Here is a 24,888-nt window from a genome sequence, read left to right as displayed (position 1 = left end):
GTTTACCCAAGTAGCCGCCACTGTACTGTCTGGCTGCCTTAGCTGAGACTATGGACGGAAGTGCGCATGTGCCAACTGGACGTGTTCATTGGCAAAATAGGGACCACGGCACTTTAGTCAGGAAGCGGGTTCCGTGAAAATGGTCTGCTGTGGAAACAACAATGAATTTTCAAACATAGAAACATCGTCCCTAAAATACCTAGAGATGTTTACGAATTATTTAAGGGTACAGAATGAAAAAATAGCCATCCATATGCTATATAAGCAACAGAATATATCAGGAAAGTATTCATCACGTCACATTAGTAGATAAACTTATTTTTAAACCAGTAACCACAAATGTACACAGCAGTAATCAGGGTAGTATTCACTAATAATAATATTACTATTATTGCACATAGTATTATAAATATAATAAAGAAAATGTAGTAACTGAATGGTTTGTGACATTGTGTATTATATCGAGGGTGTTTTGTAGAATGTGCAACAGTGACCAAAACGACACAGTTTTCTTTGTTCCACTTCGAAACGGTTTGTTACGAATTGTAAGAGACATCACAAACACAGCAAGCAGTAATAAAGCCAACAAGGGAACCCATACAAGCAAAATGCCACAGGGTGGTTTGGTGTGTTCTACCTGCTCCCTCTCTCGCGTTTAAAATCACACTTTCCAGCTAGTTTCGCTTCCCTTGGCCGGACTGTATGTGTGTGTGTGTGTGCGTATATATATGTATATAAACACGGATATTGCTCCTCCCTCAAAAAAATCCTTGGTACAGGTCTGTTGAACATGATAAAATAATGTAGCACCTGCAGAAAGTGGATAATTGCCAAAAGTGTGCTACCCACAAATACATTCAAAGTGTCTATCTGTTGTTGATTTAAGACTACCAAGTAATTTGAAGGCCCACACAAGAAGATGTGCAGGCTGCATATGGCCCTCAGGCCCTGTAGTTCGCCAGCCTTTCTTTGTAGAATACATTAGAGGAGTTTCCTGTACCAATAAAGTTATTTAAAATTTAATGTACTGTATTTCAAGCATGACCTTTTTCAGTTCAAGTCCGTGAGTACATTCGTGAAAACAGCTCAAATCAATGGAATTATTGGATGTGTATTTATTTTTTACCAGTTTCTGCTATCTTTGGATTATGGCGACAAAGACGATGAATGATGATTAGATTAAATTGATGAAAGGTCTTCCAACTATGCCCAAACCAGGAACCTACGGGTCGCAGATGTAAGACAGAGGATGAGAACACCCGCTTACACGGAAATCTCCAAGAGACTCTCTACAACAGATTTGACCCAGAAATTAACTACTAACCATAATAACTATTTCCACTTTAACATGTCAAGTATTCTTACTCCTATAACCTCTTCTATTACTAACCCCCTTCTTCTTCCCTCACCTTCCCAGCCCTAACCTTTCCTGAAGTATCCCGGGAACCTTATACCATTGTGATGTTTCCAGGAAAACCATCTCCCGCATTGACGACCTTCCCAGTATGACCACTTCCTGCTGGCACCTCAGCAAGATCACCTCTTTTCTCTTTATTATTATTATTATTTTACTAATTCTCATATTTTAGAGACTTTAAACTTATTTAATTAAAAAATAACACTCGTTCTACTCCCCCTCTTGTTCTATTACTAACATACTGATAAATACATACAAATTTCATGTTTTTGCACTACTAGCACATAAATCTTAGCTGTAAACCAAGCTTGTATGTGGTACGCCGAAACAATCTTAGTCCACAATATCCGTGAAGCATTAAGCAGTTGTGGGTTATCGCCTCAAACATGTGTAATTGGAAGTATCAATAAAGTAAAAGGAAAACGAGGGGAACAAAATTCTGTGAATCTGACGGCCTTAACCCCTTAAGTGTGGAATTTGTTGAACAGTCGCTACCGGAAAATGTAGGTTTTCGTCAAATTCAGTATACGCCTTCCACATTGTGCTGCTGTAGTGCGGAATGCATATATATATACACTGTATGTTTGACGTTTGGTGAGATAGTTCTAGCTGTAGTAGTAACAAAAAATAGTAGCAAGAGAGGAAGAAGAGGAAGATAAAAATTAGTTTCGTCTTCTTCTTTTTCCTCTCTTGCTACTATTTTTTGTTTCTACTACAGCTAGAACTATCTCACTAAACGTGTGTGTGACTATATACGCCACAGTAAATCGAATATAGTTGAAACTACAGCAGCACAATGTGAAGGGCATATATATACGCCATCCACACTTAAGGGGTTAAGCACCTACCCCTGAATGTATGCTGGTGGAGGTTGGGCATCTATGGGTTCTCCCATTTTTCTTTTTTCTGTAGATGACGAGATTGTGAGTCAACCACCCAGGTGACTAGATGATAAAATAATATTTTAAAAAGTTTTACTCTATTAGAATTTTATTGTATCATGTATGTATATACACAGTATATATTTTTTTCTTTCAGTTTCCTCGATTGCCATTGGGCATCAGGGATGTATATGGATTCAGCATTCAGGAACCTATCCAAGAAAGGTATTCTGGCTGTTTCAGTAACTGACGATGCTGCCTTATATGGAAAATTGCCTGAAATGGCTCTAAGAAATTATGGAGGATACATCAAAAACATTTTACTCCAAGGAGTTGGTTGTTCGACTGATAATCTCGGCCATAGCAAAGTAAGAACTCTGAAAAGTTAAGGTTGTAGTTAAATTATTGCCAAATTTACAAAAGTTTGTTCATAAACAATAGTATTTACTAATTTTATGGGATTGAAGTAAATTTTCCTGAACAGTTCAACATTCTGTATAACATCGACTGGTCCTTGTTTCAGGTTCTTGTCATCAGAAGACTTCACTTAATTCCTGTTGCTCTTTTCAGAGCATAGGGCATCTGTGAAACTTCTCCATCTGGTCCTGTTGACAGCCATCTTCTTAATTTCATTCCATGATTTTCCCATTTCCAAGGCTTCTTCTTCAATGACATTTTCAGGTCTTCCTAGGTCAGCCACGTCTTCGGTTGCCCTGAGGATTCCGGTCTAATGCAGATTTCTTTGGATCCAGCAGGTTTCTGAAGAATATATTCAATCCATTTCTACTTCCTTTTCTTTTATCTGGATATCAATTGGTTCTTGGTTGGTGACTTCCCATAGATCTTCATTCGTTATTATATAAGGTCATTTTACATGTATTATCCGCCGTAGGCATCTATTAAGAAAAGTTTGCAGCCTTGGCTCAGTCTCCATGTCTCGCGAGAATAAAGCAGGACTGAGTTAACATTCGTATTGAAAATGCGGATTTTTGTATTTCTGGAGATATTTTTATTTGTCCACATTAGGCGTATAGTTTGTAAAAAGGCTCCATTTGCTTTTTTGATTCAACTTTGGACATCTTTATCTGCTCCACCATTCTTGGTGAATACACTTCCCAGGTATACAAGTGAGTCGACCTGTTCTATTATTTACCCTCATCTCCTTTGTTTTATTCACAACTGGTTCGATACCCGGTACAGGCACAAGTGGTTGGGATCTCACTTTAAACTGTAGGTCCAGTCCCGATTAGCCTTTCTGTGCATAAAGTGGACTTAAAACAACAAATCAATCAATCAATCAACTTTAGACCAGGCGAACGAGAACAAGTCTCTGTGCAAGTAGTGACGCGAGATAGCTCCACCAATGAACAGCGAGAGGAACGGGATTGTGTAATGAGCAAGGTGAATTACCCAATTTCCTGTAAGTGTTGAAAACTTTTGAAAAGGATAATTCCGAATGCACATGGCAAACGAACCGTATTTTCATCTCCAGGTCCGTACAATTGGTTTAAGAATTTCTTAGGGAAATATAAGGTATAAAACTGCAAGTGCAAATTTTGACAAGCCGTGCATTTAGCCTACGGACTAAAGTCTGGACCGTACGTCCGTACATGCCATGAAATTACCATACATGTACGGTTAGGACCGTACGGTTGGCAATGTTGCACTTTCACCACTCGATTTTGCTCCTCCCCCTTTGCCGATATGCGTCTACAGTTAGCTGGGACAGGGTATAGCATTCTTACCTTAAAACCTTCCCATTGTTCATTCATATTAACACAGATCTAAAGACTTCTCTAGTAGTTCTGGAAAATAAAATTCTAATATTAAAGTTGAAAAAAATATTTAAATGGTTTCCTTATTATATTTGTTTCAACATGGTAGCATTGGTATTTCACTCCATTCTTCATTTTAGTTGTGTTGTAGAATTCTAATTTTTCTATTTTTTAAAACCATTTCTTCTGGTTTTGCATCTTCCTTTTTCTGCACATATCTTAAACCTGTACCAATCTAATATTGTGAGTGTTCTTGTTTATTTCAACTAATGGCTCATTGTTACCATATTATATTGTTACCATGGGATTGAATAATAAATATTGACTGGTAATTTTATGAAGCCCATGATTCTACCATTTGGCTTTAATTCTGACGAATGTAAAAGCATAATTCAGCTACCTTGTTTTTGTAAAGTAAGTTACTGAATATGCAGTGGACACTCCATTGAGTTTCTATTCAGCCAACAATGCCTTTAGGCTTTGCACTTTCAATAGAATACGTACCAATAGTCACAGGCCCCTGAAAATCATATAACTGAGGTCCTAACAATGTGAGAATTAAAAGGAGAGTGATACACTTGCACCTAAATAAGAAAGTAAGGTAAATTTTCCATATCCGGAAAACAGATTTCTTCACATTTACAGGAGAAATTACTTACCGAATGCAGTTTCTTTAGAATTGTGGAAGTTCGGGGAAGTGTTTTCTCGCATCGTTCATTGAATTTTGCCGGTAAATGATCTATTTTTCGATATAAATGTGTGACCGATGCACAAAAGCTCTTGCATTCATTTACTTCCAGGTGGATTTAGTCTGTGTGTGATGACGTAATCCTGGTCAGTGTTTCCAAACACGTGTTTTTGTAACTGAAGAAGGTACAGTTCCGCAAATGGTTTGTGGGGCTATGTGTCAATGGTTCGTGGGGCTATGTGTCAATGGTTCGAGGAGCTATGCGAGAATGGTGTGTGGGGCTACGCATATTTTTTTCGAAACCAATTTTTAACTATTGTAACCTATACGTGACCCTACCTAACCTAACTTTACCGCAAATGTTTTGTGGGGCTATGTATGAATGGTTTGTGGGGCTACGTTGGTATTTTTGGGTGGAGTGGGGTGGAAACACTGCATGCCAACTACCATAGTGAAACTGTGACCACCGTTTAGCGTGTTACTGAAGGGAATAAGAAACAAACAAAACTTACTTCATACGTCGAAAATATAGATTATTTCCGTGAAAAATGCTAAATGCCACCTTCAGCAATGTTTCTCAATGCAGAATTCGTAAGTAGGAATATGGAAAGTGGCATAAATAGCGAGTTTCAGTCATTTTCCGGATACGGAAAATTTACGTTTAGAGTATTATTTGTACTTGATGTTCAAAAATAGCCTACGTGCTGACGCACCCAAAATTCTAAATTCAAATTCAAAATATGATTGATCTTTTTATATTTACCAATTTTTTTTATAATACAAAGTTTTTTGACAGTGGCAAGTTCATGTTAAACATCACGTGGTGTTATTTGGTTCATAAAGTAAAAATATTGAAAGAAAGCAATGTAATATTGTATGATTTTGTTTTTAGCTCTGTACATAGTTAATAACAAATTATGTAAAATAAAAAAGATCAGTAGTATTCAGTAAGGGTACAAAAATACATCTATAAAAAAAAAACAATAAGCTGTTGAGGCTTTGTTGTTTGTGCATTAGTCCAGTCAGTAGGGCAAATGACTACCACATGAAAAACTTGAGTTTCGTTCCTGGGTTAGGTGATACTGGGTGGGAATTTTTCCAATCATTCATTAAGCAAGCAACTGGGCAACCATGCGTATGTAGAGACAACCAGAGTATGGTGCTGGTCACATCGCTTCCACTGTTGCCAAGCTCGAGAATGTGTGAGGACCCTACTGCCACACTGGCTATTTGCCTTAATGGCATGGTGAAATGCACAGGGGATATCCTTACCTTGTCCCATTAGTATTTATTGGACAAGCAAGGTATTTTTTTTGCAGGGGGGAAGGCAAACAAAGCATTTTGCTCGTAAAAACACTCCTTCACTTTGAGGTAATCATGTTCCTGGCAATGCACTTTTATTAAATAAACATAAATTTCAAATTACTGCGACTGAAATGGAATTATACGAGGCATATTTTTAAAGTAAGTTCCGTTTTGCAATTAGGCCGCTGTGGCGCTGCACCTGCCGTTTCGCACATGCACGCTGAGGATCTGCATCTATGGGCTTGCCACAGACGGCGGTATGCAAACGTTCACCTGAGTAGGCAGTTGTTCAGGTGTGGTTACAATGCCTCAGACGATTGAAAGTCCCACGGAGTGTGAACTATGCGCTGTCATTTGTTTTCTAAGTGCAAGAGATGTGAAAGTGGCCGAAATCCATCTGCAGATTGTAGAAGTGTATAGAGACAATGCTATGAGCGATAGCATGATAAGAAGATGGGTGAGGGCATTTAAAGATGGCCGTACAAACGTGCATGACGAGGGACAAAGTGGCGACCATCATTAACGATGCAGCAAGTTGATGAAAAAGTGCACGAAAACAGACGCTTTACGATTTTATATCCTAGCGCCCAGTGACTATCACTTGTTCCTGCACTTAAAGAAGCACCTTGCCGGTCAGCGCTTTAACACAGATGACTACGTGAAAATGGCCGTGCAGCAGTGGTTATCAAATCAGGCGGCCGATTTCTATGAAGATGGCATTCAGAAGCTGGTCGTATCATACGATAAGTGCCTTAATGTAGGTGGCAATTATGTTGATAAGTAGATGTAGGCCCAGGCTTTCATGTAAAAATAAAAATATTACAACATGTATCCTTGTGTTTATGTAATATCAAAACTGAACTTACTTTAAAAGTATGCCTCGTATGTGTGAAATGTATACTTGTAGGTTGACGTTCATTTTCCAGGGGCTAAAATTGCCAGTTATGAGCCAATATTTCTATAAATGGAGTTGAACAATTCTGACATTTTGTTGTTGTTGCTATTTTTATTAATGTACATCAAGGTGTAATTAGTGTTCTAGGTTTTAAGTAAATTTCTAAGTAAGTAGTTTTTTTCCAAGGCAAAATCCATTGTAATTGTGTGGTTACATACATTAATTGAGAAGGTAGATGAAGCAGTGAAGGTCTTGACATAACATTTGCCACTCAATATGAGATTAGTAAAATATGAGTTATTGGTATCAATAAATAAATTTTATATCAGGGATTATCAGAATCAGCCATAAATCATATTGATTCAACACTAAGTTTTCTTTTTTATATACATTTTGATGTTCAGTAGATACAAAGTAAAGTATGAGTACATTTTTTGGAAGTAAGAACGCTATTTCAGTAGATATCTGATGTAACCAAGCTATTGTAATTATTTAGGGGAGCAGCTCATTACAACAAGGGCATCAGAGGTCTCTGTACGGTGGCTTTCAAAGTCTACAAGATAACCGCAAGCTTATCCATTGTAACATCTGCGAAGATGGAGCTTTCTACCCAGCTACAGTGTATCCAGTAGGTGAGTTCCGAGACTACCAATCAAAGAAATGCAATAGTTGTAAGAATAATTTAGTATGCTTTAGTATAATTTTTATCTGTTCCAGAGCCTGGTTGCAAATCACAAAACATCATCAAAAAACTAATAATGATATTTCCATTTTTTTATACATACGGTTTCATGACACACTTGAATAACTAAACAATACAGTTACTTTTAGTGTTTTTTAAAATTGCTTTTACTCCTGGAATGGAATAACAACAATAAATATATATCTTAATAATGAACCCCGATGACATGACACTCCTGTCCCCCCATTTTTTTTAAAAAAATACTTAAGACAATTTTCTGGAAAAATTAAATTTTGTGAAAATTTGGAAATTTGTATAGCCTGCTCAGTGTGAACTGCAACAATCTGAAAATGGTGCACACCGAAAAGTGCTTGCTTTGACAGGTCATTAGCATAGAGCATTTACTTCATTCCCTATGAACTTTGCATACTGTTCAAATTCCTTATAAACCAAACTCGATATCAACACTGGTATCTGTAGTGAACAAGCTTGTTCACTTTGCCCAACCGTTCCAGGATAAAGCTTGCTGAAAGCCACCACGATCTGCCAACACTGTCATGCAACTTCGTTCCAGTACTTTTGATGATAACGCAATGCCATTTCCGCAACTAACAGTCTCCTATCCCTTGTGACATCACTCGGTTGCCAGCATAGTCACATGCAACGCCACCATTTGCAAACTGTAACAGTCTCTCCGTAGAACACGACAGCCTGCTGTGACAAATTGTCTCTGTAGTGGCGGTCCTGGATACAATTATTCATCCCGCTGAAGATTCGCCAAAGTTATCAGTACGACAGTACCTTCGGATTTTCAGCGCTGAAGCTTCAGTTGACATCATCGCCTATTCCACCACTTACATTCGAATTTTCATCACAAATTGTTTCAAAATGGGGGCTAGAGTTGCTCTTTACTCTGCAGTTTTGGCTGTTGCTTCGGTTTTTATGGAAACATCGTCGTTGGAATGAAATTAAAAGAACGACTAAGGTTAGTACGAAGGAAAAGGAAGATTTATTTCTACTTACAAGTGCAGTGGCAGAACACACACATTTATTCTGTAGATTTCCAGCCCGTAATTCACTTCCAGTCTTCTCATGACGCCATTGTAGCTCATCGTTAGCAGACTACAATTACCCACAATTCCTTAATTCCACCGCTTGCACCAGCCCCAGTTTGTGGTGGAAGAGATGGAATCTGATGGATTCAGCGCTGAATCCATCGGTGAATATCCGAATGAAAATGCTTAAGCGCTGAAGTCAGCGCTGAAAATCTGAATGTGCGGCAATGCTCGTGGCCTGCTCGCACACGGTACAGTTCGGTAACTATGCTACCTGGCCTGTGTTTGCTTTGCTTGGGTGCATGCAGGAGTGCGTCCCAGATTGTATGCAGCGAAGACAAGAGATGTTGCTCCTCGACTGTATAGGTGGTAGTGCTTACGCCCTCTAGGTTATTCAACAAAATTCCTTGTTGGCAGAACCAAGCTCCAAGTATGGCATAGGGAAAAGATTTGTCAGTTTCGTCTCGTTATCGGTTTAATCTCGTTCGTGTCTTGGTCCCGAGTCTCAAATTATAATGGTATAATGGCTGCCTCTGTGGGGAAGTAGTCAGAGGATAATGCTACGAAGCAAGCCAAAGGCCCCAGGAACGAAGCCTGGACAAAACCCGGATGTATCATTGTGTTTGTCGAGCAAATTCATATGTTCATCCTCCGTGGTGAAGTGGTTAGTACAACGTTCCGGGTTCAAATCCCAAAGATGGCAATGAATGGCAAAAAGATTAAATGGATGAAGGGACAACCACAAGCATATACCAGGTTTTCGTAAATGATTGTCGGGGTTTCCTTATTGTTATAATCGATCTGGGTGAATGACACGGTGAACACAAATGCACGATATTGTTGGGAAACTCAACAAGTTTTGTTCCTTATTTGTTTCATAGAGCTCTGTTTCCCGATTCTGCCTCTAGGCAGCAGTTTTCCAAAATGGTGGATATTGCTAGTGAGAAGGCGTTCTGTGTCCTTGAATATCACGCAATGAGGTCCGTTACAGTTGTGCAACGACATTTTCGTGCGCGATATCGGAAAGATGCACCGTCAGACAATTGGATAGAAGGTGGTATGCACAGTTCAAAGAAAAAGGTTGCAAAAGGCAAAAGCAGTGTCGATCATCAGTGTTGGAACATGATGTGGAGCAAGTTTGTGAAACCTATCTACGGAGCCCAAAGAAATCGATTCCTGCTGGATCCAAAAAACTAAACATTCTGAAGACAACATTATGGAGTGTTCTACGAAAACGGCTAAACATGAAACCATACCGCCTAAGTCTGCATGAAAAGCTAACATGTAACGATCGTCGTGTACGGGAAACCTTCGCCAGCGATATGCAAAATCTCATGGCTGACGATGACAATTTCATCGAGAATTTCGTTTTCACTGACAAGGCGACATTCCACCTAAGTGGAAAAGTAAACACACACAATGTGCGCATATGGGGAACGGAAAATCCTCATCAGTTTGTTGAGTTGGATTGGGACTCGCCTAAAGTGAATGTTTTTTGTGCTGTGTCACGAGAAAAGGTGTACGGTCCATTCGTCTTCACGGAGAAAACGGTTACTGGATTGACATTCCTGGATGTGTTGAATGAGTGGCTATTTCCTCAAGTGGAAGTAGATTCTAACACCTTCATCTTGCAATTGGATGGAGCCCCCCACCTCACTTCCACTGTGAAATGCGATCATTGCTCAACAGAAAATTACCACAACGTTGGATTGGGTGCGGGAGTGATGAGGATGAAAACCTTTATCATGGCCACCTCGTTCCCCTGACCTTTCTCCTTGTGATTTTTTCTTTGGGGATACGTAAAAGATACGTTATTATCCTCCATTACTCTACCATTCAGGAACTGAAAACCCGCATAACGAATTCCATCAACAGTGTTACACGTGATATGCTATCCCGAGTGTGGCAGGAAATGAACTATCGCTTAGATATCTGCAGAATATCGCGGGGCGAGCACATGGAACATTTGTGACTTTGTTATAAAAACTTGGTGAGTGTTCTAACATTTTGCAAAAAATTGCATCTATCTATCTTTATTACGTAAAATACAGTGCTTGTTTGTAACCCCGACAATCATTTACAAGAACCCTGTATAGACAACACAACACAAGCCCAAAGAGAGAATTATAGTGGATGTGAGTCCACTCGCCATTGCCTCGTTGTTCTGCAACCTTGGAAGCGATTTTGACTTTCGGATGCCTTAAGCAAAGGGGACCCCTTAGCCCCCAATTCAAAAAAAGATTACAATTTTGTTTCTTTCTTTTAGCAAACCAGAATTTTCTTACCATCCATCGAATCCGGACACTGCATATCTATGATGATTCACAAAGAACATCATCACTCATATGATGCACGATTTGATGATAATATCAAATTGGCAATAAATCAACAGCTCTTTATTATTTTCTTATTAGTAGTATATAATAATGATTTCTAGCATTCGATTTTATGTATTCTCTGCCTACCTACAAATATTTCTGATTTTTACCTTCCCTGTAATGGAAAGGAAGTGTTTATCAGACTTATTCTTACCGAATCGCTCCCAGCACATCCATTGTCTTAATTGTCCGATTGAAATGTGTCTGGGTAACGGATTGTTTCTTGGTAATATTTTTCATGGAGTGCAAAAATAAACTATAGTCTTAATTTCCTTTTTTTGAAGTTAAAAGTACAGTGAATAATTTTACCATCCTTTTCGATTAAATCTTCCTTGCAACAGCTTACCGCATTCCATAGCTTCGCCATTTCACTGACCCTCAATACTGTCGTCACTGTCATACAGTTAAGTTAAAACCGTTCTAAAAACTTCATAATAGAAGTCTTAAATCTAACAGTTAAGTGTACTTTCAAGTCAATAGGCATGCCGCTAACAATGCATTTGTTACTGCTTAAGCCAAGATCAACTGGTGAATGTTTTGTTTAGGGAGAAATATTGATTTCTTGTCAATAAATCGACCAAGGAAGATGTTTATTACAAAGGGGGAATATAGGCTGAAAAACTAGTCAATCAGAAAGCAAAATGTATTTAAAAAAGAATTCACTTTTTTAAAAAAGGGCTGAAAAAGGAGGAAAATGGAAGTCGAAACCATGTAATCTTGTTGATGGAAGATAATTATCAACACTCTTGTTATATTCCATGATCCGTGTTGAAAAATTAAAAAAGGAATTCCCTTTAAAATCCAGTCTCTAGTGATAATGATAAATAAACATAGTATGTGTGTATTTTTGTTATTTAGCGTCCCTTTCTGCTAATTTGACTAAGGATGAGTGATGATTACTTAATCCACCAGTCAAGAATGATAAGAAAAAGTCAAGAAATTATGCTTATGGTCAAGAATTTTTGCTATATTTTGACAGTATAGTGAATTCACATTGTTGAATACCTGTACTGGGATTTGATAATATTGAATTTTTGGAAATCTAAAATTGTATTGAGTTGTAGTTTAAGATTTTTTCTCTTTGTTTCTAAAGAACTACATTCTTGAAAGCGTGGTTTTGTAAATATATTAAATACAGTAATGTGGCCATTTCTCATCCTGAATGAAGTCTGGAGCATTAATTTTTACATGCATTAATAATTAAAGCAAGTCTATATCTCTTGTTAAAGTATAGCTTCAGTGTTCACCTTAAAACGGCCTTCTGGATAGCGTTTTTACATTCAATAAAAATATCTATTATCTTAATTTCCAACTATATCTTAGTAAGGGGGGGATGAAATAAATGTTAAGAAAAAGAGGTTCATCTGGTCTAGTAGCTACCTAGCCAAGTTCAACCATATAAGTAAATCCTACTCCATATATACAATGCCATATGCTCACTTTGTACGACAGTTGTGCAAAATGAATAACTGTGCCAAGAAAAGGAGAAGACATGACAAAAGGCCAAAATAACAAATAAGAAGCCAAAATTGCAGGTGAGATGAGAGCCCCATGAGCTTACCTGAGAGCCATTTTTTTTTTAATATAAAAAATGTTTATTGGTTGTGGACAAAATCCATGCACCAGTTTGCAATTTATCAATTGGTATTATATACATGTATGCACATAATGTTTACTCGCAATTATCCCTGTCATAATAAATAGTTACCAAATTTCTCTACACTTTTACAGATTTATATTCGACTTATTAAGATATTTTGTAAGAATATAGATTACCGAGGATGACGGCGAAGTCAGTAAACAAGGCAGTGTCAGTGGAGCTTGATGTCCACTCCTGTACAATTCCTGTAAAAATGGTTCTCTGTAAGTTTCATAAAGTTTGGATTGAAATATAATGTGGTTCAGAGTTGCAGTATATTCATAGCACAAACAAACTGGTGAAGTCAGTAAATTCTTCTTGTAAAGGTGAGCTGCGGCGATAGTGTGATTTAACCTGCAGCGCATTATAGTTGTGAGGGAACTCCGGGAGAGTTGAATTTGTTTAAACCAACATTCCTTTGGAATTCTTTCTTGTATAGAATAGTAGGCCTTACCGCATTGAGTGCCAGTATCTGTCCACAAGCTTTGCCAGTCAGTAAATAGTATTTTCTTAGTGTGTGATTCCAAAACTACAGATGGAAACTTTATTGAAAGCAGCCGTTGGATTGTTTGCTTCGCTGCATATTTTGCCAAAGTATCTAATATAATGTTCCCTTCTATTAAAGAATGTCCAAGTGTCCAAATAAAGTTGATACCATATCCCAATCTCGTTAATTTCAGTGTGAGTATTCTTATGTTAACAATGTACCATTCCGTATGACATGGCCATGGTGCAAACTGTAAAGAATTTAGCACAGAGGCTGAATCTGTTGCAATTAGAACTGAATTCAACTTCTTCTCTTGTACATATTGCAATGCCTGTCGTATTGCAATAGCTTCTGCAGTGTAAATGGACAGATAGGATGGCAAAGGAAAAATTTTGAATTCTGCAGATTTATCACAGCAAAATGATGCTCCTGTTTTTCCAGATGTTGATTTTGAAGCATCTGTATATACATATGTGATATTCGCATTGTAATTTTGACTGTATGTAGTCTTGATATATATTATTTGAAATTGTAGGGATTGTCTTCGTGAAATCTCTACTTGGATAGCAGGAAAATGAATCCTCATGGGAGATATCATATTAAAGAAGTCTGTCATGAAGCATTGTGCATTAGGTAAAGGAATAATATTAGCATGAAATTTATTACCCGGTGGAGGTACATAGTGGTTCGGATCCCACTTTAAACTGTACGTCCAGTCCCAATTAGCCATACTCTGCATAAAGTGGACTTACAACACCAATTGAATCAATCAGCCAATCTTCCTTTTTCGCAGAAATAAACTGTGCCTTTAGATCTGTTTACGCAGTCTAAAAGCAACAACAATTTTGGTTGCAATAAAATACGGCAAAAAAACTCAAATAGATTCTCACGGAATCTGTTGACCTTAAATGCCGTTAGAGAAAAGAAAGACTTGCTTCATACGTCAATATTCCATTCCTTCTAAATAGGCTTCTGTTCCCTCTGTTCGCGAAATCGTATTTTTTGTTGACTGGAATTCAAAATGTTTTGGCCTCCTCCTTTTTTTGTGTGCTTACCTAAGTTCTTAATATCTCGAATGGTTTTGGCCGCAAGACGGCTAACGAATAACCATTGCGTAAGCAAGTATGCCCAGCCCTTCTAGGATAAAATGATTGTCAGTGTTGCCAGGTAGGTTATATTTAGACCTTGGATTTTAGGTTTTTAAACTATTTTTTCCTTTACATGTATGTAAGAAATAATAAGGTATGTTGCCTCCCTGATGGCGCAGTGGTAGTGTTGTTGCCTTGTAATCAAGGGGTCCCAGTTTCGAACCCGGTGGAGGCACATAGTGGTTCGGATCCCACTTTAAACTATAGGTCCAGTCCCGATCAGCCTTACCGTGCATAGAGTGAACTTAAAACACCAAATCAATCAATAATAAGTTATGTCAGTGTTACATTAAAAAATGCAACAACTGATGAAGTTTTATTGTGCCTAAAAAACTATTTTGCTTGTTAGAACCTATTTTAGGCTTATGCACCTAAATGAAGCCTTTTTTTAGGTTTTTGTATATTTTTAAAGGTTTTACAGGATTTTTATGTCACACAGAGGCATTTGCTTTGTTTGGTCACGAAGAAATTCAATGACGAACATGTTTGAAACGTACTCTCTGTGGATTTCCCTTCCTCCAAGTCCATGCGATTTTTAAAAGCTCTAAACAAAGCAAAATGTCTGTTGCCACTGTTACCTGCACAATCCAAAGTGGTCTTGCTCACTTTTGCGTCATTTTGGTGCTTTGTGGCATTAACGCCTAGCAAACTAACATTTCAGCATTGAAGTTTGCACCAGTGACTATGCTTTGGTTGAATGATTATTTTCAACATCTAAGATGATCCTCGCAGACAAAATTGCGGAGTTTGACTGTAGATAACATGAAAAAAGATTGTTGCCTAACTATAAGACGAAGAGTGGATTTTAATAGCAAATTTCCAATGGTAAGTTCTGCCATCGCCGTAGGGTTAGGCAATACACATAACGTTATGCAAGATAGTGCGTATTTCAGGATATAGATGTCCCATTTTCATTGCCAGGAGTTTTGAACTATTTTAAGTTTTTTTGAACCTACTTCAGGATTTTTCAAGCCTAACTTGAGATTTTTAGGACCTATTTTAGGATTTTTAGAACCTATTTTAGGATTTTAGAGCCTTTTTTAGAACCTAAAAATCCGAGGTGGTCATAGTTCTCAAAATAATGTTAGTTTTTAAATTTTCTTACCCTTTACGTTACTGTTCTACATCTGTAAGTAAGTCGTACAATGAGGAATTCATGAAGATACAAAGCATTCACATGTCAGAAGCCAAACCAATGGCGTAAGCACTAGTGACAGGAGGTGGGGGGGGGATAGACATGTTTGTGTGTGTGGGAGTGAATTTGTGTTGTAATATAGTGTGCGTGTGAATGTGTATGTATGGACCATTCCATTTTGAAATAGGTAACATACCTCTAAATTGTTTAAAATAAAATTTGCAATTGTAAAAACGTTATAGCTTGATAGATAGTAATAACATATAGTCTCACCTCAGTACTCTGGCAGTTTGTTTATACAAATGATTCAATTCAACTGCGTTAAAGTCGTAATAATTTGCAACGTCCCCCCCCCGGTTGTACACCAGTCGTCACAAAGTTAGTCCGCTGCTACTTTTGTCGGGAACATGAGACGCTTTTATCACTCATCAGGGCTTGCTGGGTAGAAAAGAAAACACAACATTCTTTTCAAAGTTAAACACAGTTTTATAATCGCTTATATTTCCTAATCACTTACCAATAAAAACACTAGAACATTCAATACTAACGTGGGCAATTCACTCACATATAACGAAAGTCAAATGACATAATTAATAGTTTACTTTGAACTTATCGGCAAGAAGAAAACTCGAAAACCAAAATCTATACTTCAATTCTCTCCGTTTTTAAGTTCTTATTATTTTTCACCTTCACCTGTTTTTCAAACTCAGTCTGTCGTCAGGTGAGGAACATTCAGGTGGGTTCACTTCCTCGGCTGAGATTAGAAAGTGTCGTCAACACGAACAGATTTTGACGTATTTATAAACATATATAAAAGTTCCAACTACAACTGTATCAGTCTAACTATAATTATCTGTGACAACTTGAACATTATTTGAAGTAACAAACATTTTAAAAATCTTAACTTCTTACATATATAAAATCTTAAACTCTCAGGTTCGTTACAAATTTCTCTATTTCATTGTTATTTATTAGGTGAAAAAGCTTCTAACCATGCATACAAGGACTCGTGGACCCTGTACAGTTGCGGAACAGATAAAGCTCTGTCTCTTATTCCGTATAGCTCGTTTCTGTGCTAGTGGTTACAGCGAGTCCAAGTGCGGACGAAATATTTTTCACGTGAACTCTACTTTGGGAGTTATGGACACTAATTCTTTATTTTCTTGCTCTTTTCTTACTCTTTTTCTCCATCTTTCTCCACTCTTTCTCACTCCCCCCTTTTTCTATTTCTCTCTCTCGCCTTCTTTATCTCGTGTTCTCTCTGTTCTCTGTATCATTCTTCTCGTTTTTTCTTTCGCCATATCTCTATTTTTCTTTCCCTTTCACAGATTTCTTTCTCTTCTTCTTTGTTTGTGTATCTGCTTCTTCATACCTCTTTTTACTGTTGTTTTAATTCCTTTTTATCTTTCTCACTCTTCCTCCTTCCCCCATATCTCTTTTTTTTTCTTTTTATTTCTTGTTGTCTTCCTCCGTGGTATTTCTTTCCATTTTTCTCTTTTTCTTTCTGTCTTCCTCTGATTTACTTTCCTGTAACTATCTCTTTTAGTCTCTCATTGCTTCACTCCCTCGTTATCTCTATTTGTGGGTTAATCCTCCTCTACTGTAAGTAAATGGTTCAGAAAATGTCTTACCCAGGACATCAGCTTGGACAAGACTATTCCTTGGTGAACTTGGAACCCATCATCTCCCACACACCCTGACACACCTGTGTTGAACCAAGAACCTTTTCGTTGTGAGGTTGTTACTAGCACCAATTGAGAAACAATCGCCGGTCTCGTTCTAAAGCTCATGTCTGAGAAGTTTAAAAAAATACTTATTAAAGAACCCCCAAGGAAATATATTTTTTGTTTGTGTTGGGCAATCCATATAACCTGAACATTTCGCTAAGCGTGTCGTTGTAGACATGGGGAGGCAATTAGAGTTGAGAAGACCTGATGTAGAGTTCTGTAGAGGCGGGTAGAGTTTAAATGGTGTGTCAAAATTGGATTGATCTTGCGATTTGTGAGAGCAATGAACCTTCTTGTGTGGAAATGTGTTATATCCGCTGAAATTCCGGCAACTCTTCTGGTCCTTGCAACCCTGCTTCGACATTTGTATGTCTCCGAAAAGTATTAGACATGCAGTCATCAGACTAACTGCTGATGGAAAATTACAGGCCAGGAAAGGAAGAAGAGAAGTCCATTATGGAACACTTCCCTTGAGGTTTCAGTCCTGCGCTGCTCTTGATGTTCGGCTCTTCCTCGGACCAAACCATTCTTCAGGTTGGGATGAGAATTTCTCTGCTCATTCTCTTCCAGGAGTCATTTTTGTGGAGGTGAATTCTTTCCATCTTCAGTGAAAATTCTTGAATAGTCATTAAATTATACAGTCTGTCTTTCAACCAGTAAGCTCATTAGGTAGGTTATTCTGTTCCATGTGTTACAGAGCCTAAGCGGCGCCAAAGGAGGGTGCGACGGAACTGCCTAAGCATTCCTTGCGCACCCCCAGTTATTCTATTTAAAAAAAAATGATCGGAATTTTAAAGCAGTAACGCGAAATTTTCTAATTGGATTATGTAGTTAATTACTTATAAAATTAATATCTAAATCATTTATATTATATTTATTTATTATTTTATTACTATTGTATTTATATACATATTCCTTTACGTTATGAGCATGTAATACCTTAGATAAGTATTGATATTATATCTTTAATGAGCGTAGAACAAGAAGCTTATCTGTTTCGTCATAAAAAGATGCACATTCAAAAATGCTAGCAAAAGTGCAATTTTTAATAATAATAATCATATGCTGTCACAGTATTAAAGAATAAACAGAACCCGAAATAATACACCCGGGCACACCCTAGCGGCTAATTTGTAAACTAAGCAAATGATCCATCTCTCGTAATTACCTTATTGAGTGGAAAGAAAAAATCAGAATAGAAATTTTAATTTGAAAATAAATTGAATATAGACCAATGTTTAAAACTGATCTAACTGGTCCCCGTCTTCGGACTGCAATGTTCTCATCAACATCCAATGTCTAGATTCAAGTTACTTCAAATTCTGCATTGCGTAGACAATGACAAGGATAACAGTAGGCAAATTGTCCATCGCAACGTTCACTCTATTTTATTCTACAATGGAATTCTGTTGATGCATATTTTGGAAACAGATCGAATGAAATTTTTGATAGATAATTCATCTACCTTTACTTTTGCCATTGTGTAGAAACTAGAGAGTGGCATGGATAAGTATTACCAAGGAAATTGTCCATCCTCATGTTTATTCTCCTTGTTTTACACAGAGAATCAGCTCACCTCTTCACCAGCATGCAAGAGGAAAGTTAATCGTAATAATCGGACAATTTGCCTAGAAAAGAACAGATAGGGAGGAGGAAAGACTTAAACAGAGAAACATAGGCGAGAGGGAAACAGAGAGAGAGAAAAGGAAGATAGCGAGGTAGCGAATAGAAAAGAGAGAGATATTTGACTTCCTTCTATTTGTCTCTCTCTTTCTACAATTCCTTCTCTCTCTTTCCTTCGTTACGTGCTTCTGAATCTCTTTCTACAATTTCTTCCATCTTTATCCTTCATTCCCATGTTTCGCAATACTTGTCCATCTGACTGTACATTCCGCATCCGGATCCTTGTCCACCGTCCGGTGTGGCAAACCAAACGGTAGATAATGGCTCGAGGCTCATTTCCCTAAGGCATCCGTAATGCTGTTTAACCTCGCATATGAGGTTAATCTCTGCTTTGTGCATATTATATTCAAATAAGCAGTAATGGTCGCTGAACCGTTGAGATATTATGTGAGACCACTTGTGGAATCCGGAGGAAGATGTTTTGGTCTTCAGCCGGTATCAGATGAAGAGGAGGGCATTGACTTCGTAAGAAAGTTTATGTTCACTTTGGAATTTTAGGGAGTGTGTTGCTGGGATGTTGAGCTAGATAAGCAGTGGTTCTCAACCCTTTTCAGTCCTGGACCCAGCTTGAAGGATATTACACTTCATGGGACCCATAAGACTGGTCGTCGGCAGAATTACTTGTATCGGTGTGCACCCAGTTTATGATCATAAATTTGCTAACATCGAGTACTTTAAGAAGGCCTTTTTGACCTTGTTCAAGAATCAGGTTTACAGTCTGATGCATTTTTGCATATCATTTGTAAAGTTAACAACGAAGTGCATCGAAAGATGCAAGTGAGTCTGTCTATGTCGAACTGTTCTTTAATTCATCAATTGCTGCATTTTAATGTACCTTGCTGCATCCTTCTTGATGATGCACTTAAACATTTAGTCTCAGATACAGGCTGTATGCATTATTTTGTTTCGTCTGATGCATTTAGTTTTGTGCGTGCACCGGGGCAACAGAGTGACAAGAAACAAAATCATAGACGGTTTTAAAGTATTGACGGGGGACAAATTATTGAGTGGGGTCGAGGCCTGTGGTCCCCTTAGCTCACGCCGCTGTCTAGGCAGTAATGAACCCAATCCATGTGCATGTTTGACATCTGATTTTAAACAATATAGATTACTGCATTGTTGGTGTGTAATAATGCTTGCAAGTTAGTTGTTTCCATAGCAATCAAGATACTAAAGAACTATACAAAATAAATTCAAGTTGTTATTAATAAATAACACATTGGCCTTTGTAACTCTTGCAATTTTAACCAAACAACAAAAAAAGAAAGGTATGTAAGATTCATACAATAATATAAATACTATAAGTAACAACGAAAATATGAAGTGTCAAAAATTGGCTGTTTAAAATTCCGCATGATATACCTTATCAGAACTGTATTATGAATTGAATATTCTGTGTTGCCCCATTTCCAAAACCACGGGTTCGAATCCTGGCCTGGATGTTTGTGAGTGTCCATTCATCAATTTCATCATATCATCATTCATCCCCATCTTTGCAAATTAACCAAAAGTGGCACGAAAAGCGAAGTAAAATAAAGCAAATCAATGAATCCATTTCCAAAACATAGGTTTGTTGTGTAAGTTAAGATTCCAATGGTAACAAAAGTTGCTCATACACAAATTAGATAAAGTAAATTGTAGCTCATTTGTCATTTTGTTGTTTTAAAGTTCAAACTTGCCTTCAACAGTGAAAAATCTAAGGGAGAGTTTGGTATACAGTAAGCTATTGCGCTACGGTTAGTATTATTTTTATTCTGGAATATTTGAAATAAAGGATTGGGCAGGACATTTGGAATACTATTTTTGAAATTTTGGTTAATATTCCTTTCAAAGGTCAGCCTGGATTAATTGAAAAGATTAATTTTCTTTCTTTTCAGAAGTATTCTCTGTACGCTTCAAGACTTGAAGACAACCTGACTTCCAGATTCGACTTCAGGGCGTCTCCTTAGAAGCCAATGGGACAACGGATTGGTTGAACAGAATCCATTCAGCAGCACCTGGCAAGAGGAGTACTATATACGCAGTAGGTGAGAATACTTCCTTCTCTACCTATATATATATGGGCATCCCCGATTGCGCAGTGGTTTTTGTCGTCGCCTTGTAATCAAGGGATCCCTGGTTCGATACCCCTGGAGGCACATAGTGGTTCGGATCCCACTTTAAACTGTAGGTTCAGTCCCGATTAGTGGACTTCAAACAACAAATCAATCAATTTACTTATATACAGTGATGAAGATGGTTGATCTGGGATAGATTTTCTGTTGTTTTTTGTGGTCAATGCTTCATTCTTAACAGTGTGAATCGCAACTAGGGAGCCTTCTCTGCTGTCAAATTTCAGTTATCTTTAACTTTAGTTCAATAAATAACATTACAGCATGGGTTATTTGTCTCACCTTGTACCTTTCAGAGGCAACACAGTGACACGCGGACAGAATGGGAATGGAAAGCTGTGCTTCCGGAGAGGGACAGCCATGAAGGGGTTGGTGAGTACATGCATTTCATGTTCTTTGTCTCTTTGATAACATAAATGCCCTTGACTAAGGAAAAAATTAGAAAAAGTCATGTTATCCCTTGAGGGGTTTCAAGAACGCTACAATGTCTTTCGTGAAATTCACAGTGAATGTACTGGAGCAGATGCATTGCATATGATTGCAAAAGTAAATGCGTTTAAATGTTGATGTTATATGTGAAATGTCCGAAGAATGTTAATCCATCTAAAAATTGCTGAGACTCCGAATTGCACATTGCCTAAAGAGCCTACCTCAAGGGGTATTTCTCGAAGATTAGAAAAATGCAGTTGTGACACTTATAATGAAAACGACTGCCTCCCTTGATGTTATAGATCTAAGACCAATAAGCGTACTACCAATTATGTCTAAAGTTATAGAACGCATAGTAAAGAAAGGGATGGATAATGATAGGTACTACTTGATTATACGAAGGCATTTGACTCCATAAAACCACAACCTCTTGGCAGAGTAATTGGAACCAATGGGCACAAAAGATAAAGATTTGTTATGGATTCAGTCGTCTTTATCGAACAGGCAACAATGTGTACAATTAGTACACGAGAATAAGTCGTGCATATCTAAATGGCTTGGTATCAAACAAGGAGTAGTCTGTGACCTATTCTCTTTTCCCTATACATCAGAGGATTCCAACGAAGCACCAAAGCACTGCAAATAAAGTCAGTATGCAGATGACACACAAATACTTGTATATAAGTTGCAAACAACATTAAGAAACAATGCAATGGCCCTAGAAGCTCTGCAACAGGACCTCAATTCAATATCTAATTGGAATTGGATATGAAATTTTCATTTGCCGAGAAAGTTTTGTAAGTTTTAGGCTGGCAGGGAACAAGAAACCAGTCCTCTTCACTGGTGCAAGTGCATATCAAAAATGGCGTTTTGAATAGTGTTGGAGCTTTGAGGTTGTTTTTTAAATAACAATTCATACCTCATGTAAATTTGGCCTGAAGACAGTCTGTCCTACAATTTTTATTAGACTTTTAAGGTTTTCATGTGAATTAATCTCGCAAGTATAAATGTTTTTTTTTGTATTGTTCTTCTACTTTAACAGTAATTTTCAGAAAGTGTCAACTGTAATATGTATTTGACAAGGGTGTGTTGTAAATAGAAGGAGAAACACGCTCCTTCAATAAAGCCGATTCTATTCTATTATGTTCTATTGTATTTATGTTGCTATAATCGAATTCATGTAGGTAAACGATTTGTTTCAAGAAGAAAGGAAGTAATCAGAATAAAGTAGGCTAAACAACTCATGATTTTAGGGAAGTGGCATAAGCAGCAATCGTGCAAATTGATCGCACAGTTAGAGGCGTACTTTCAAACCGAATGCACTTGCCTAAAATACAGGGTGCACATCAAGTCCTCTAACCATTTTAATAGATCATCGTGTTGCAAGGATACGAGGTACAGCAGAGTTGTATTTTGTAAGTTTCTTTCCCTTTGACAGCATGCTTCATCTGAATGGAGGACACATCCCACGGTGCCTTGGACTACGACATTGTACGCAGGAAAATAAATGCATCAAATCTATTTCCCAAGAATCAGCTTTACAGCTTGATGCATATTTGTATCTCATTTGTAAAGCTCGCGCCAAAGTTCAACACATGAGCAAGTGAGAATTTCTTTCTACGTCAAGTTGTACTTCAAAGCATCACTTAATGCATTTTTTATGCATCTTCCTGCTTCTTTCTTGATGATGCACTGAACTACATACTTTATGCATTCTTATGTCTCAGCTGATGCATTTACTTTTCTGTGTGAATAGAGAGATATTTTCTCCACAGGAAGACTGGAAGGGCCGATATGCAAATCGAAAACTGCTCTCCTTCGAAAGTTAGTTATTAATATCTAGGAAAAATGCATTAAAACTGCTAAGTCTGCATTGTATTTTAGATCATTCCCCATCAACAGTTTTAAAGTGAACATTGTCTTCTCTTTCAGGTTCCAGAAAAAAAATTAATAATTTGAAAAAGATCTCTGTTCTGAGTTGTTATTTCCCTCCCTCGCTAGAAAGCCTACTCAGGGGCAAAATAAAAACTGGGGTTTGTTTTCCAAGGGTTTCTTCAGCTTTAGGGGAAAGGGGTTGGGCAGGGGAGGGTTACAGAGGGGGGAGAAACAGCACTGCGGAGGGGTGAATGGTCCTTGGGGGATGTAACCCAGGCCGGGAGGGACGTAGGCACCAGCGGGTTGCTGAAAAAGCAATCGTTGGTGAAAACTCCATACTTCCACCCTTTAACGAGCCATGTCCTAATGGCTCCTCCCGAGCTCCTGGGTGTCATTGAGGTGGTAAACAGCTCTCCTCTGTTGGCGTTCGTGAGAGGCAGGGCAGACAGCCCCCTCTCCCCTCTTAGTTGTGTTAGGTTACTTTAAGCAGGGGAAGGGTTGCAGGCGATGTAGTGGTTGCATGGAAACTCGCACGACTCTCTCTTCTACACTTTACGCTGATTGGTCTTCTGTCGCCTGGAAGCAGTTCGATCTCCTTTTCCCTTTCTCCAGTGACTCATGGTGCCACAATCAGAACAGCCAGTTGCAAGGAAAAAGCAGTCTCTGTCCACATTCTAGTTTGGATGTCGTACGTCCATTTCTAGCTCTGTAGGTTAATAGAAACGAGCACGAATGAAAAAGCTTCAGTTGAGTTTTTTGTCCACTTTTATGCACAGATAGGCTAATTGGGACTGAGCTTAGAGTTCAAAGTGAGATCTGAACCAACATGTGCCTCCACCTGGTACCAAACCCTTGATTACAAGGCAACGACATTGACCGGAACGACGAGACAAACACACTCCAACCTATTTTCACATCGCGTTACTCTAACCGCTCTGCCAATGCAGTCACGGATATGGAGAGCATATACAATAAATAAATGCATTCAGCATTTTCTAACATAGCCTAGAAGAACATTTTCGGGGTAAGATTTCTATGCTCTGTTTGGGGGGGAGGAGATGAGGAGAAGGTGTAGCTTCAGTCACTGACACAATATATGAGACAACATCCTTCTTTGTACACATTGAAACAACAATTTGCGTACGAGTACATAAGCCTCCATTTCCATCCTTATACCATTCTAAACTCAGTTTAGCAATCAAGGTATTGTAGAAAACACACACTAACTCAAGGTCTATTAATCTTGCCTTTACAAGCAATATTCCTCTCTTAGACCTAAACCTCTTCGGGCAGTCAAATTTATTTATTTTTCTTGAAACACCTCTTCTAGTGATAGATATTGTACTTTCAGCAGTTTATATCCTAACACTAACTTATATGAGTCTGTAGGGCTCGACACAACGTGACAATTTGCCTGATATATTTTATTTTAGAAAAAAAAATAGAGATAAAAGTTTCTCTAAACTTAATTACCGACTGGGTGTTATCAAAGCATTTCATAACAATTTCTTACAGTATCCATTGTCACATCGTTATTAGCAAAGAAAGGGAGGATATGGGCTTATGATAAGCACTAAA

At 38.0% G+C, this 24,888-nt stretch overlaps 1 protein-coding gene across 1 annotated transcript; it reads left to right on the top strand.

Annotated features, from left to right (window-relative positions):
• The first annotated feature begins 2,474 nt into the window (after nt 1-2,474).
• Nucleotides 2,475-21,374, top strand: LOC145979336 (uncharacterized). Its single transcript, XM_083112195.1, has 4 exons — nt 2,475-2,666; nt 7,458-7,593; nt 20,773-20,922; nt 21,303-21,374. Exons 1-3 carry the CDS (start codon nt 2,484-2,486, stop codon nt 20,799-20,801), a joined length of 348 nt encoding a protein of 115 aa, XP_082968321.1. The 5' UTR covers nt 2,475-2,483; the 3' UTR covers nt 20,802-20,922; nt 21,303-21,374.
• Nucleotides 21,375-24,888: the final 3,514 nt, after the last annotated feature.

The sequence above is a fragment of the Lepisma saccharinum genome, chromosome 26 (assembly GCF_977018435.1).
Source record: "Lepisma saccharinum chromosome 26, izLepSacc3.1, whole genome shotgun sequence".
Lineage (NCBI taxonomy): Eukaryota > Metazoa > Arthropoda > Insecta > Zygentoma > Lepismatidae > Lepisma > Lepisma saccharinum.
Note: the sequence above shows the minus strand (reverse complement) of the source record. Positions and strands in the feature narration are given on the sequence as shown.